The sequence below is a fragment of the Podarcis muralis genome, chromosome 4, assembly GCF_964188315.1.
Source record: "Podarcis muralis chromosome 4, rPodMur119.hap1.1, whole genome shotgun sequence".
Classification (NCBI taxonomy): Eukaryota; Metazoa; Chordata; class Lepidosauria; order Squamata; family Lacertidae; genus Podarcis; species Podarcis muralis.
The window spans coordinates 94,103,566-94,118,075 of NC_135658.1; the positions used below are offsets into that span (position 1 = coordinate 94,103,566).

The 14,510-nt window shown below is 41.2% G+C and overlaps 1 protein-coding gene across 2 annotated transcripts in view; it reads left to right on the forward strand.

Annotated features, from left to right (window-relative positions):
• The window catches only part of GPC6 (glypican 6), a 796,760-nt gene that overhangs the window by 737,892 nt on the left and 44,358 nt on the right, over positions 1–14,510 (forward strand). For both annotated transcript variants that reach the window (XM_028728291.2, XM_028728294.2), the window contains exon 6: positions 6,504–6,647. In XM_028728291.2, the coding sequence (XP_028584124.2) occupies positions 6,504–6,647 (144 nt within the window). The remainder of the gene's footprint in view (positions 1–6,503; positions 6,648–14,510) is intronic.

The following is a 14,510-nucleotide window of genomic DNA, read 5'->3' on the forward strand; positions in this document are numbered from 1 at the left end:
GAGTACCAAGGCGTTTGAGAACCAAGGTACCACTGTACACCAATAGCCAAGAGTGGGTCAAGTTGTACTTCCAGATTCCCACAAAAGCTCCTGTTCACTGGGCTAGAAAATACAGAGGTTACAGTCTTGTTACATGTTGCTAGCTGTGGGTTGCTCTTTCTTGTCCCACACTATACCTTTGCCTTGTTCCTCCCATAATATAACAAGGAAATGTTGCAAGAGGTCCCCAACTTTATTAAAACAGCCTTCAAAAACCAATTACCATATTTGTAACTGTCAGGGAACTGCCATCGGGTCAGGGGCGAGAAGGGAAAAGCCAGATGGATTACAAAGAGCCCCCAAAGATCATGGGAAGCAGCACTTCCTCAGCGGAGGAGAGTAACCACGCTTCCAGTGGAGAGGAGCTGCAGGGCTCGGAGAAGGCGAGGCGGTGCCAGGACACCTTGCCTGGGCAAAGCGGAGAGGAGAGGGGTCCTCCGTTACCCACGCCCTGCCTGCGCAGTAGGCTTCTGCGCCAAGAGGGGAGGCGCAGATTGGACGTCAAGAAACTACTCTGCTGGGGAAGGTTTAAGGACCGCCCACTCACAGATTCTGCCAGTGAAAGAGCCAGCCATGGGAGAGTGGCGCTCTGCACAGAGAAAGTTTATTTTGGCATCAAAAGCAAGGCTTCACAGCCGAGCAGGGAGGCATTTGCCTACTTGCTCTCGAGCAACCCCTTGGTACCATAACAGTAACACTCCATCCATACAGTTGAAGGGCATGCACATGGCAGTTAGCCCATCTTACCATTGGTACTTTTTTTCCATTATAATTTTAATTGAATTCCCCCCTTCTTCTTTTTTTTACAAATTGACTTGAAATTAAAAACTTGATTCAGTTTGCATTTACACTGATTCACACTTTGCGAAGCATTACATGAACCAAAACGCACCCGTTCTTCAAAATTTGCACTTCTCTGAATTTTGCAATTCAGTTCGGCCAACTAATGCATACAAAAATGCAGATACCAATGTAAAGTGTGCATAGAAATGCATGCATTCATGAAAATAACATACAAAAATGAATTGCATTGGACAAACTGTGTATTAGGCAACTTTGCATGTGTCTTAGGAGAGATTTGCATTAAAATGAATTTTTAAAAATGAGAGCTTGGAGGGTGTTCCCACATTTCACCCCACCTGTTTCTTAATATTTTGTAGGTTTTATTTACCACTGCTGATTCACTTTCTAATGGCTGGCTCTATTTTTCTGTCCTATACTGTTTACCAATGTTTTTAACTACATCCCAGTAGCTTGGTAATTTAGATGTGATTTTGTGATGCAAAATCAGCCAGACACACTTTTTAGAATTAAATAGTCTTTATTTATTTGTAAACTATAAAGATATAAGGACTTGAGGACTTTCAGGGTCCTTATATCCCTGAGAGGTCCTTACAACTTTACAATTCTGCAATTCTACTAGGGGTTTTTTTTTAAAAGTCAAATAAGAATCTATCTCTTTATTTAATAAATTGTCCTAGCAGCTACTAATACTATAGTTGACATGGTACCAGAATCAATACAGTGGAACCTCGGGTTACATACGCTTTGGGTTACATTCGCTTCAGGTTACAGATTCGGCTAACCCAGAAATATTACCTCGGGTTAAGAACGTTGCTTCAGGATGAGAACAGAAATCGTGCTCCGGCGGTGTGGCAGCAGCAGGAGGCCCTATTAGCTAAAGTGGTGCTTCAGGTTAAGAACACTTTCAGGTTAAGAATGGACCTCCAGAACGAATTAAGTACTTAACCTGAGGTACCACTGTACAGCTAACCTGTATTGCTTTGCAATCACACCTTATAAACATATTTTGCAAGGGAGGTGAACTGAAGGGAGGGGGAAGAGCAACATGAAGAGCAGTTAATCATGTATTAAATGTAAATACATTTAACTGTATTTACAAAACTTGCAATCTCTCTTCTCCCTAGTTTTCTTACAAGTTCTTCAAGGCTTAGCTATAGTTGATGTCATAAGGTTACTGTAGCTTTAAGTGACAGTTGCAGAAGGTTACATGATGGCTAATAAAACCTAGTTCCTAACCTTGTTTAATATATATGCCATTGACCCATATTCAGTGCTTTTTGGGGGGGATACGCAGGGGTATGCATACCCCTAAACATTTTGTGACTCTTCGTACTTTTGTCCATTTACTGTATTTATTTTTCCCAATTTGAACTATAAAATGGAGATTTTCTTGAGTCAAAATGAGAGCACCCCTAAACATTTTTTTTAGAAAAAAGCACTGCCCATATTTACCCATATTCCTTCTTCCCTAGTCAATCTCACCACAAGGTCCTGTAGACTTGCTTCCTTTGCACAAGGCTTGCATGAAGTTCTCACTCTGGTCAGCTCCAGAAGCTCCTTGTTGAATTCTCCTCACTGTTAGCATCCTTATATGGCCTCACTGCCAATCTTCATCTTCAGGGCAGGCTGTAGCTTCAACTTTTTTCAGCCTATGTTGTGTCTTGCCCACCTTCCACCTACTTCTGCCCCAGACTTCTCTCTCAGCTTCTTAATCTCAGCCAGTCTCAGTCTCACCCTCCGTCTTGTTCAGCAACTTTGGTCACTCAACAGTATGAACTATGTCCCAGCCAGCCTATCCTTCGACCAGATTTGGGTGGCATTGATTTCTCCCCACTCATCAGACCACCTCAACTGTCCAATGAGTGACCAGGCATTTGAGCTCAAATGACCAATCAAAAGTTTATTAAAAAGGACCGAGTTTCCCCAGACCAGCCTGAGATACTTACATGGCAGCCAACTTGTCAGCTGTCAACAGATATTTAATATTTTAATCTAACCTTCACAGGGCCTCCCACCATGTACACACTCTTTCTCTAACTGAACCCAACTGTTTGAATAAACAAATTTTAAAAGGTATTTTCTCCAAAAGGCCTTTATAAAAGATGTGGGGAACTGATGTTCAGAAGAAAATGAGAAATTGAGAGAAACCAAAATTGACAGATTCACCCATCATAGAATCATAGAGTTGGAATAGACCACAAGGGCCATCGAGTCCAACCCCCTGCCAAGCAGGAAACGCCATCAGAGCACTCCTGACATATGGTTGTCAAGCCTCTGCTTAAAGACCTCCAAAGAAGGAGACTCCATCACACTCCTTGGCAGCAAATTCCACTGTCAAACAGCTCTTACTGTCAGGAAGTTCTTCCTAATGTTTAGGTGGAATCTTCTTTCTTGTAGTTTGGATCCATTGCTCCGTGTCCGCTTCTGTGAAGCAGCAGAAAACAACCTTTCTCCCTCCTCTATATGACATCCTTTTATATATTTGAACATGGCTATCATATCACCCCTTAACCTCCTCTTCTCCAGGCTAAACATGCCCAGCTCCCTTAGCCGTTCCTCATAAGGCATCGTTTCCAGGCCTTTGACCATTTTGGTTGCCCTCCTCTGGACACGTTCCAGTTTGTCAGTGTCCTTCTTGAACTGTGGTGCCCAGAACTGGACACAGCACTCCAGGTGAGGTCTGACCAGAGCAGAATACAGTGGCACTATTACTTCCCTTGATCTAGATGCTATACTCCTATTGATGCAGCCCAGAATTGCATTGGCTTTTTTAGCTGCCGCGTCACACTGTTGGCTCATGTCAAGTTTGTGGTCAACCAAGACTCCTAGATCCTTTTCACATGTACTGCTCTCAAGCCAGGTGTCCCCCATGTTGTATTTGTGCCTCTCATTTTTTTTGCCCAAGTGCAATACTTTACATTTCTCCCTGTTAAAGTTCATCTTGTTTGTTTTGGCTCAGTTCTCTAATCTGTCAAGGTCGTTTTGAAGTGTGATCCTGTCCTCTGGGGTGTTAGCCACCCCTCCCAGTTTGGTGTCATCTGCATATTTGATCAGGATGCCCTTGAGTCCATCATCCAAGTCGTTGATAAAGATGTTGAATAAGACCGGGCCCAAAACAGAACCCTGTGGCACCCCACTAGTCACTCTTCTCCAGGATGAAGAGGAACCATTGATGAGCACCCTTTGGGTTCGGTCAGTCAGCCAGTTACAAATCCACTGAGTGTTAGCATAGTCAAGACCGCATCAGCCAGTTACAAATCCACTGAGTGTTAGCATAGTCAAGACCGCATTTTACCAGCTTCTTTACAAGAATATCATGGGGCACCTTGTCAAATGCCTTGCTGAAATCAAGGTAGGCTACATCCACTGCGTTCCCTTCAGATGGAGGAGGGTTTGTTGAAACAGTTGGTTTCCTTAAGAGCTGATAGCATATGTTCCCCTCCTGGGCTTTTCTTCAGCAGCATTCACCTGAAGGTGCACAGATCTCCCCCAAACCCCAACACCATATATCAGGATGTGTCCATTCCGCTCTCCTATCTACTTAGAAGAGCCCTAGGGCTGCAGACAATGCAGCTTTGTTTTATCAATGCAGAAATTCCCAGGTTTCAGCTCTCCACATTGGCAAAACCTTTTCTGACAAGCTCGTTGCTAGCTAGTACTCAGACGGAGGTCATCCACGTCAGCCTGAATCAAAGGCCCTTAACATCTAATATGACATATGAATATGACAAATGGTTATTTATCTAGATCTGCATACCTGACCTGAATGGGGCTTATCCAGGTCCAATCTAGATTTCCTATATGCTGACTACCTTTCAAAATATAACATGTGGAAAGTGATTAAACGAAGCATCCGCTGCGCTCATTTTTAAAACCATTCAGGAGCATGACATTATATTCTACAGCCTCCAAATACGCTATTTTATTCTGGCAGAACTCTGTCTTTATTCTGACACATCACTAAGTAGAATCAATGAGATCAATTTCCTCCTTTTCATTTTTAACCCCATTGTCTCCCCCACCTATTACGCCAGCCATATTGAGGCTGCTGTCACACAATCACCTTAGCAATATGTCCACTCCTTCTGCATTGTTTTCGCCTTCAGTTTATGTAGATTGTGTTGCTCATAATTCTTTGGTGCACACTTGAATGCAAGAGACTGGTCCTTACAGCTTCTTATCCAAAGACAAGCCTGCTCCCCTTGATCTAGCAGTGGCTTACTGCACAACTGTATAGCTTTTCTCCGTTTGGTGGGTCTCAGAAAACACACCAGGAAGCCTTGATGCAAATGCCTCTTCACCAAACACAAATAAGGCTCCACATGGGAGCTGGAGTGGTAGTGGCTAAGTTTTAAACAGAACTCCATTTAGTTCCAAAAACAAGTTACACTCCTTTGAGAAAATAACACCTGAAACAGAACACTTGCCAGTGCAGTCCATTCACACATTTGGCTGCCAGTTAGGTGTAGAAAAATCAAGTGAATGGCCTAAGGAAGTCAGTGAATCACCTGAGCAATTTGAGCCATAATTTCATGGGTTTTGATTTTTACCTCAAATGTTGTCCTTTCACTGAGGTTGCTTTTTAGTTCATTGAAAAAAATAGGTAGCCAGTGAGTAAAAGCAATGTTTTCAAGGCTGTTTGAGAATTATGTTGGAATGTACTTAGACTCTCTAAGACTTAAAATTTAAGACTTAAATGTACACACTTGAAGAAACTACCCAGTCTTTGTGCAGTTCCACGAAAGAAAGAAAGAAAGAAAGAAAGAAAGAAAGAAAGAAAGAAAGAACCCAGAGAAGGTCTTGAAAGGGATACCTATGTGATCCTTGAGATGGTCCATGCTCTGGTAATTTTTGTTCATGCTTTTGAGTAGCAGGTTGGGGGAAAAACAGTAAAAAAAACAAAGGTATTGATTAGTCTCACTGAAAGCCAAAATAGAGCCATTCAAGTATTTTGAACTCAGACCTTCATATTGCATGTGTGAGGTATCTGGTTTTTTTAAAAAAAAAATTATTAAATTTTCCAACATACATTTATAATATCCATTCTAAATTTATCACATATTTTCTCTTTTAGACTTCCTTCAACCTCTCTGACAATCATCCATTATTCAAATTTTTAAATACGCATTTCCTGATTTTGAGGTATCTGTTTTGATACAGGTGACACAGCTTGAAATCCAGTTCATGTAACTTGATGCTTAGCCTTAGACAATAAAATTCACAAGTATAACACATCGAGTCAGTAACAAAAAAAAATCTGCTTATTCAATTGTTGATGACGCTGTTGATCGATCACTTTCACTTTCTTTTTTTTAAAAAAAGAAAGAAAGAAATTGTGATACTGTACCTAATTATAAATAACAGCCTGTGCTAATTTCCCAATTGTATGGACAAAAAGATAAGGAAATATTGAAGACAGTTGTAATACCTTAGTACGGAAAATGAAACACTAGAGCGTAAAATTGCTAAGTATTGCATGTATTTGTAGGATAATTTGTACTTTTTGTTGTTGTTGTTAAGATAGTACTCAAAATGTGCAACAAAGGGGATCACTTTCACTTTCATCAAATTTATCCATGTGAAATTGAGACCCAGGAGTAAGATGCTGCTGGATTCAATTCTGAGTGAACCTTTGGAGTAATTTAGCATGGTTCTTGCAGGTCTTTCAAGGATGTGGACAGCCTAAACCAGCTCCAGCTTTAAGATCCTCCCGCTCTGTTCCGGATACCTTCAATACCCGCTTTCGACCCTATAATCCTGAGGAAAGACCAACAACGGCTGCTGGTACAAGTTTGGACAGGCTGGTAAGTAATAACTATGGTAAAGTGATCTCAATTGTTATGAAAGGGAAGGGATTTTATTTTGAAAGCTGACCTTCTCCACACTCTTAGATGCTCATACCTGTTGCATGACACCACCAGATAAAAATGTCTAACAGTACAATGAACAGCTATTTCACTCTGAAAAGAAAGAATAGCAAAATAGTTGAATTATTTGGGCAGTGAAAAACTAACAATACTGGAAGTAGCAATGATCTTTCCTGCAGACCACTAGAACAACGTGAGTATGTGTCATGTGTGACCCTTCAAAGCATTTCCCTTGGGAAAGCTTTTCTCTCCGTTTCCTCCAGAATGACTTATTCTTGAGTGAGGTGCCACACAATGGTAGGAAAAGTTTGTGTTAGTTGGGGAAGTTTTGTAGGCCAGAGACTTAAATATTGCTTATTCTTGAGGTAAGTGGTTCAGTGAATCTACCTGAAATGTTAGAAAAACAACCTACCTCAGATATTCATTTAAATCTTAAATGAAGGACATAAAAAGCTAGCTTTTCAAAGTGTGGACCTATAAAACAATTCTGACCTGTGTGTCTTCATGCATTATAGCAGTTTTCTAATTTTACAAATTGCAAATCATTAAAAAAATATAGGGAGGAAAGATTTTTGGTCAGCTAGAATTTAACAGATAATTAATCTTTTCTCATTCACCTCTTAATCTTGGTTATGTATGTGGCTTCACCATATGGCTATACATGGCCAAAGCAGCTGGCTAGTAACAACAAAACCTTGCTCATATGATGTGAACAATTATCACCCAACAAAACAAATGTTTTCTTAAAAACTAGGGATGTTGCAGAATTATGCTGAAGAATTGCCTGCTTGCTTACTCAACACTCTTCCTGGAACCGGATGAATCTACTGAGCTCTGGCCTAACAGAATGTGAGAATGGCCTTTTGAGGCTCACAAGTGCACTATAGCCATTTGACATCCTTCCCCATGTTGTCCTTTGCACTTCTGACTATGGGGGTGGAAAGGAGCAGCACATGGGAGTATGGGTGCTCAGCCTTACTTCCAGTGAGATAGTAGGTCATGTAGGGTGAGAAGAACCACCCTTCCAACACCAGTGCCATTGTTGCTTACCTGGATGGCGATGGATGGGCCAAGATGGCGGCAAGGTCAGGACCACTGACTTAGTAGCAGTAGTACCCCCAACATATGAACTTCTCCTGCAATGAGATGTAAATCCCCATTCACATTCCAGTACAACATATCACATATAAATAGTAGCACTGGATTGACTTTGCCCTTCCTGTCGTCTACCTGCACATGCTTTGTGGCATAGGAGCCAACTCCTAGTGGTTGAGGTCCCTTCAGCCGCCCCCTAATAAAATATTTGAGGAGACTGGAGGGCCCCAAAGTTGAAAGGCATTGACATTCAAAGGGGGGGCGCATCTTGTGATCGATTACACAGGGCGGGGCTGACGTAGATCTCCACAATATTTTATTCAAGTTGGCACTCCTGATTGGTGATGTTTGCTGATGCTGAATGTGGTGTTATCAAAGACGAGGGGAGTTCCCCATTGTCACTGCCCCAGATATATCAGGCCAGAAACCTTTGGGGAATGTCATGAAACATTTTTGGATAGGTAGAAAGACCCACTTTTGCCCCAGATTTCTAAGAGTAGGATACCACAGATTCAAGACCAAATCTGAAGCTTGCCACCTTTCATGACACCTTTCATGGCATTCCTAATAAAAACACAGTCACATTTTGGATACTTACAGGTAATTATATAAGATATGCATGTGTAGTTTCCATTTCATTCAGAAAGCTCCCTGCTGCTTACATGGGCTTCTCAGGAGTTCCCAGTTGTCTATCATCCAGATAAGGAGCTCTCAGCTGTCTTACATCTAGGCCCTGATCAGGTCCATGTCTGCTTAGTTTCAACAATGCTTATAGCATAAGGTGCTCTCAGCTCCTTCACTGTCAGTTCTGATTATGTAACTGAGTAGGGATGCTACATATCTCTATTCCCTGCATTGTTTTCAGTGAAATGTGTCTCTTTGTACCCACATTCTGACCCAACTCTTTGAGAACAGATTGCTGGATGTAATAGGAACAACTACTATAAATGACAATCGCTTTTTTTAGTTCACTTTTTATGCTATCCATTTCTGATACTTAACAGAATTAAACCACTCTGTTCTGTCCAACAGAATGACAGATGTTGACACCCAAGACACAATATTAAGATACTAAAAATATTGCCTGCTATTTGGTCCACTTCACCCACATTCATCCCATTTCAGAGCAGCAGGAAGAAGGTAGACTGGGATCTCCTGACTGTAAACCAGCAAGAGTTTCTGACTCCCAATACAATTGCCCCCAAAAATCCCCAGAACATTCTTTCCTCCTTTCCCCCTCTGAAATTAAGACAGCTTGTGGGGAAATCAGAGTAGGTTTGCATGTGAGCTAAATTTTTGGTATTGAAAACAAATCTGTGGACTGAGCAAGTATTTACCTTGTCCTACAATTCTATGTCAGCTTTCCTGTTTTGTACATAGGTCCAGTTAGTAGACCTCAGACTTCTTTTAGTAGAGAGTAGATCTGCCAAGCCTACAATTTGACTCCACCTTCCCTTTCTTTGGGTCTCTCTTGTGTTTGCCCTGCAATAGGCTGCTGCTACTCAACCAACCACATCTTCCCTGGTCCCTGTTAAACTTTTACTACCCTATTAAAATATTGCTGGGCTCCATTGACCCAGCTTGCCTCCCTGCGATATCACCTTTCAAGCCTCTCTTCATGTGCTACAGAAATGCAATACATCCTAGGAACTACATTCCATAGAATTCTGCAATAAGAGAAGTCCTCATGTCTCCAAATGAAGAATCACGTGTGGTCACCTAGTGGAAAGACCGCTCCAGGCATCCAGTATTAAAGGATTGTGCTTCTCCCTTGTATGGGAGAGAGTTCTTCTCGCTGCCTAGCTATTTTTTCTGAAACATGTTGCCTGTGGTAGGTACTGTCAGAAAGGGATGCGGGTGGCACTGTGGTCTAAACCACTGAGCCTCTTGGGCTTGCGGATTAGAAGGTTGGCAGTTTGAATCCCATGATGAGGTGAGCTCCCATTGGTCTGTCTCAGCTCCTGCCAACCTAGCAGTTCGAAAGCATGCCATTGCAAGTAGGTACTGCTGCGGTAGGAAGGTAAACGGCATTTCCATGCACTCTGACTTCTGTCACGGTGTTCCGTTGCATCAGAAGCGGTTTAGTTCCCAGACGTTTCACCATCTATTGATCCCTGTGCCACCACTTTATTTCTCGCTGCCAACACCCAGGCCCTACCTGGTACAATACTGAGTCCAGTCAGGGTTAAACTGAAACATAAACTTTTGTTTATTTATTTCAGTTTAACAAGTGTGTGGTTTCATAAACAGTATCAATCAATTACATTCATGGGGTGCCTATCCAGTCCTATAACTTTCGCTACCTGCTCTCACTCACTAAACCACCTCTCAGATATTTACTTGTCTTCCTAGCCCCTAACTGTTCCTGACTCAGCTTATTTCACTACGCTAACTCAACCTACCCACAAACTCTATCCCAATTCACTCCCACTCCAACCAACCTCCCAACGAACTCCTCCCAGAGCTGGTTTTATAGACCCTCTGACTCCACCCCCCCGGGTCCTGATTGGGTAACCTGTTTAACTATTTCACCTCCAGCACACTCATATGTTAACGTCACAGCCACATGACCCGGAAAGCTGTCTGTGGACAAACACCAGCTCCCTTGGCCTGGAAGCGAGATGAGCGCCGCAACCCCACAGTCACCTTTGACTAGACTTAACCATCCAGGGCTCCTTTACCTTTTTTTTCTGTCAGAAAGCTGAGAGGTGGGAATCCAAGAGACTCTGTCTAGGGGATCTATGCTTATTTACTTGGAAGAAATACCCCCCAGATAGTTCATTCCAGCCCTGCACAGAAAAGCAGCAAGGAAAAAGACTATTATAGCACTAGCAGAAGCCAGCAGATCAGGGATGCTCAAACTGTGACCTTCCTTATGGTCACTCCAGCTCCTGTCAGCCTCAGCCATCATGACGAATAGTCAGGGATTATGGGAAAGGCAGGCCAACAACCTCTGGAGAACAACAGTTTCCTCCTCTCAGATTTACTGGCTGCTGCTACTAGCAAACTAATCTCCACAATACAAACTCCAAATGGCAAATCTATGCTGCAGATTTAAAACATTCCCACAAATTTGCCATGCATCTCACTAGTCATAATATATTACTCTTAAGATGAAATGGCGAGAACAGCTTTTCAACGGAGAGATCCATTTCTGTCCATGAGAAAATTGAATGCGCCCAAAACTGAAACAAGTAATCCTGAGCCTGTCAAATTAAAGTGCAATCACTTCAACTCCCAATTAACTTTACAATACACTCATTTTTACAGCTCCTCTCATAATTAAATAAGCACTTATTGTTGTTAAGTGTCCATATGCATAATGCATCTTCGCTCGCTAAACTTTAATTAAGGAATTCATGTTTCAAACGAGTTGGGACACAAAACTTATTTCACAACTACATTAAACATACAAATCAGTGTTCTTGTTATCAATGCCTTCAACCATCGGGTACTTTTCTTTTGTTCCCTCAGACCAAAAAAAAAAAAAAAAGTTTTTTGACACTCCATTCTTCTCAAAAATGACTCTTTACATGCAAAATATAAAAGTGATGCTGTTATGTGTGCTACATAAAAGCAGCTCTTGACTTTCATTGTGAAAGTCTGCATATTTCACCCTCTATCTTTTTTTACTATTTTCTAACTCAGCAGCCTATTCAAAGAGTTTCAACAGACAAAGCTGCAATAACATTTTATTGCAAATGTACAAATATGAAAGGGATTCGTAACACTTACAGGTCTTAGCTATTGGTATACATTTACACTTAAAAAAATAATAAACAAAAGAAGCATGTTGCTGGGGTTATGGGTTGTCACGCACAATCATTTTGAGAATTAAAAATATAGAATCACAGAAGTGGAGAAGTCTTGAGGCCATCAAGTACAACCCCCTGCTTAATGCAGAAAATTCAGTGCCAGAGCATCTGGTCTCTTCTGAGAGAGGAAGAGTGGGTTATGAATTTAATAAAACCAATCATTCAATCAATCAATCAATCCCCAAGATATGGCTGTATAGCCTCTGGTCGAGATCTCTAGATTATTTTTTGCTGCTGCTGCTACTACAGATACTACTACTACTATTATTATTATACCACCTTTCATTTCAAAAAGAAATACCAGGGTGGTTCACAAACAAATAAAACCAATAGTAAAATGACAATAATAAAACTAATTAAAAACACAGCTGCTGTAATTAAAATACATAGTAAAACGGCTACATTAAAGCACGCACAATTAACATATGTAGGATAAACAAGCCAATCAGGGAAATGCTTTCAAGAAATGTTTTCAAGAGCCGGTGGAATGCCAATGCTGATGGGGCTTCCAGTTTTTCATCAGGGTAGGGATTCCACAGCACTGGTGCTATCAGTGAAAAAGGCCCATCTATCTATCTATTACCTATCTGTCTACACATGCACACACATATTCAAATTTGAATGTGTGAAAACAACAACCCTCTTGCAATATAATGGATGCAGTAATGTCCATGATTAACAAATCTTTCAGACTTCTAAGCTTAGAAGCATATAGGTGGCTACTGTTCAGTCAGTTGAGAAAACCCTTTTCCCTCCCTTTAACTGGGGACATGGAATTTTCAATTTGAGATGGATAAATTAAATTAGGGCTACAATTTTTTTATTCTTATTGTGGATTAGGAGCATTCTTAGAGTGGGGGCCATGGCAAAATAATGATGATGGTGGTTATGAATATAATACTGTTGAATACATCTGAAATCCTGGGCTTTCAAACCCAAATATATACGGTATATAACCTTCCGGAATGTGTCTTTACTGGTGAAATAATGAACATCTGGCAGCTCTAATACAGAAGTCTAATCTTTCCAATCAACTTGGCAGAAAATGGGTAGAAGAATAAGCTGCCAGGTCCACAGGGTCTGACTTTTCAATTTGATAAATCTAGAAAAATTGTGCTTATCCACACTTAGCCAATACGGACACAGGTGTGCATCTGAATGTGCAGTTCTAATCATACCGTAGTGCTAATTTCACCCCATGGAACTGACTTCCACATCAGTACTCAATACATTAAGAATAGGGAACCCATGGCAAAATGATGTTGTACTACAACTCCTATAAACCCTAATGGGACTTCAATCACCCCAATGGATGGGGCTGGGCTGGTAGGAATCTGCGTCCAAAAACATCTGGGGAGCCACCAATTCCCCAACTCATTGGGGCAGCATTGGGGCCACTGAGTTGGATCCACACATAGACTTAGAGGAGACTCACTGATTTTAGTGTTAATTTGTCCCATTGACTTTAATGGTTCTACTCGTAGCCAGACTAAACATGGATTCAACCCTTTGTTTTTTAAATAAAACTTCCTGGAGTCTTACTCAAGGGCAGAAAATGCAACTAGCACAGTACAGTAGTATTTATTTTACGCAGCGAATTTCTTCTATTCATCCCCTTTCATTTACAACCATAAATAAGCTGTAAAATGATTTGCCATGTCCCCACCGGGGACATTTTCTTTAAAAAAGAAAAGAAAACCCTTTAAAGATGGGTTTATTCTTCATTCTACAATAGGAAGAGGTATTTTTAAATGTGAAAAACACTATTGTATAGACCAAGTGCAATATCTTCTTTGTGTATTTTACCAAGCAGGAGTCAGTTTAACCACTGTAAATTCATAAGACAGGCTGACAAAATGGGGGATAAGTGACGGCTTGAAGCTGTGCTACTTACCAGCAGCTTGACTCCAGGATCATTTTAGAACAACTCATGTCTGTCTTTCCTAAGGATTTGCAGGAGCTATATTGGGCGGCTGGTCCTAGGTGTCTGAAAGGCAAGCAAATCTCAGCATAAATAAGGCAATCTGCTCTATGCATTCCCATTAACTTGCAGCGACAAATTTAGCTTTGTGTGACTCTGCCAGATTCTTTTCTGCATTTCTGCAGAAACAGCAGGCAAATAACCAAGCTCCCCGCTTAGCCATATGCTACAGCTAATGGTTATTTCTTTCCCCCACCCTCCCTGGGTAGCTTATGAATGGGAAAGCCATGTGTCGCTATTCATCTTTATTTATTTATTTTAGTTATATATTTATAGGACTTGTAAACTGAGCCTTCATCCCAAAATGGATTTCGGAGCAGTAGACATTTAATATCTACAACAACAACAACAGCAACAATAATAATAATACAAAGCCAATGTTAAACATCAATATAATAAAAGTGAGAGGAATAAAACCAGTCAACCAGCTGAAATTATAATAATTTAAAATTAGGCAAATAAAAAGGTGCCAAAAGATTGTCGACGCCAGGATTGCCATTCTCAAGGAGGGCATTCCAAAGCTGGGATGCTACCACGGAGAAAGCGCTCTTTTCTGCATATGTATAACACACTTCTCCAATAGCTGGAACATGGGAAAGTGCCTCCTCTGGTTATCTTAATGCATGGCCAGCTTGATATGGGAGGAGGTCTTCTTCAGATATTTGGGGCCCAAGTTCTTTAAGGCCAAAACCAGCACCTTGACATTGAACAGGAAGCAAGTATGGTTGCCTCAGAACGGATGTGATTTGGCTCCATGAAGAAAAACCATCTGGGATTCTGTACAAGTTGAAGATTTCAAACCGCAGCCCCACATATCGCACGTTATAATAATTCAACCAGGAGATTACCAGAGAATGGTTTACTGTAGCCAGACTATCCTTATCCAGGAAAGGTCACCACTGACCAATG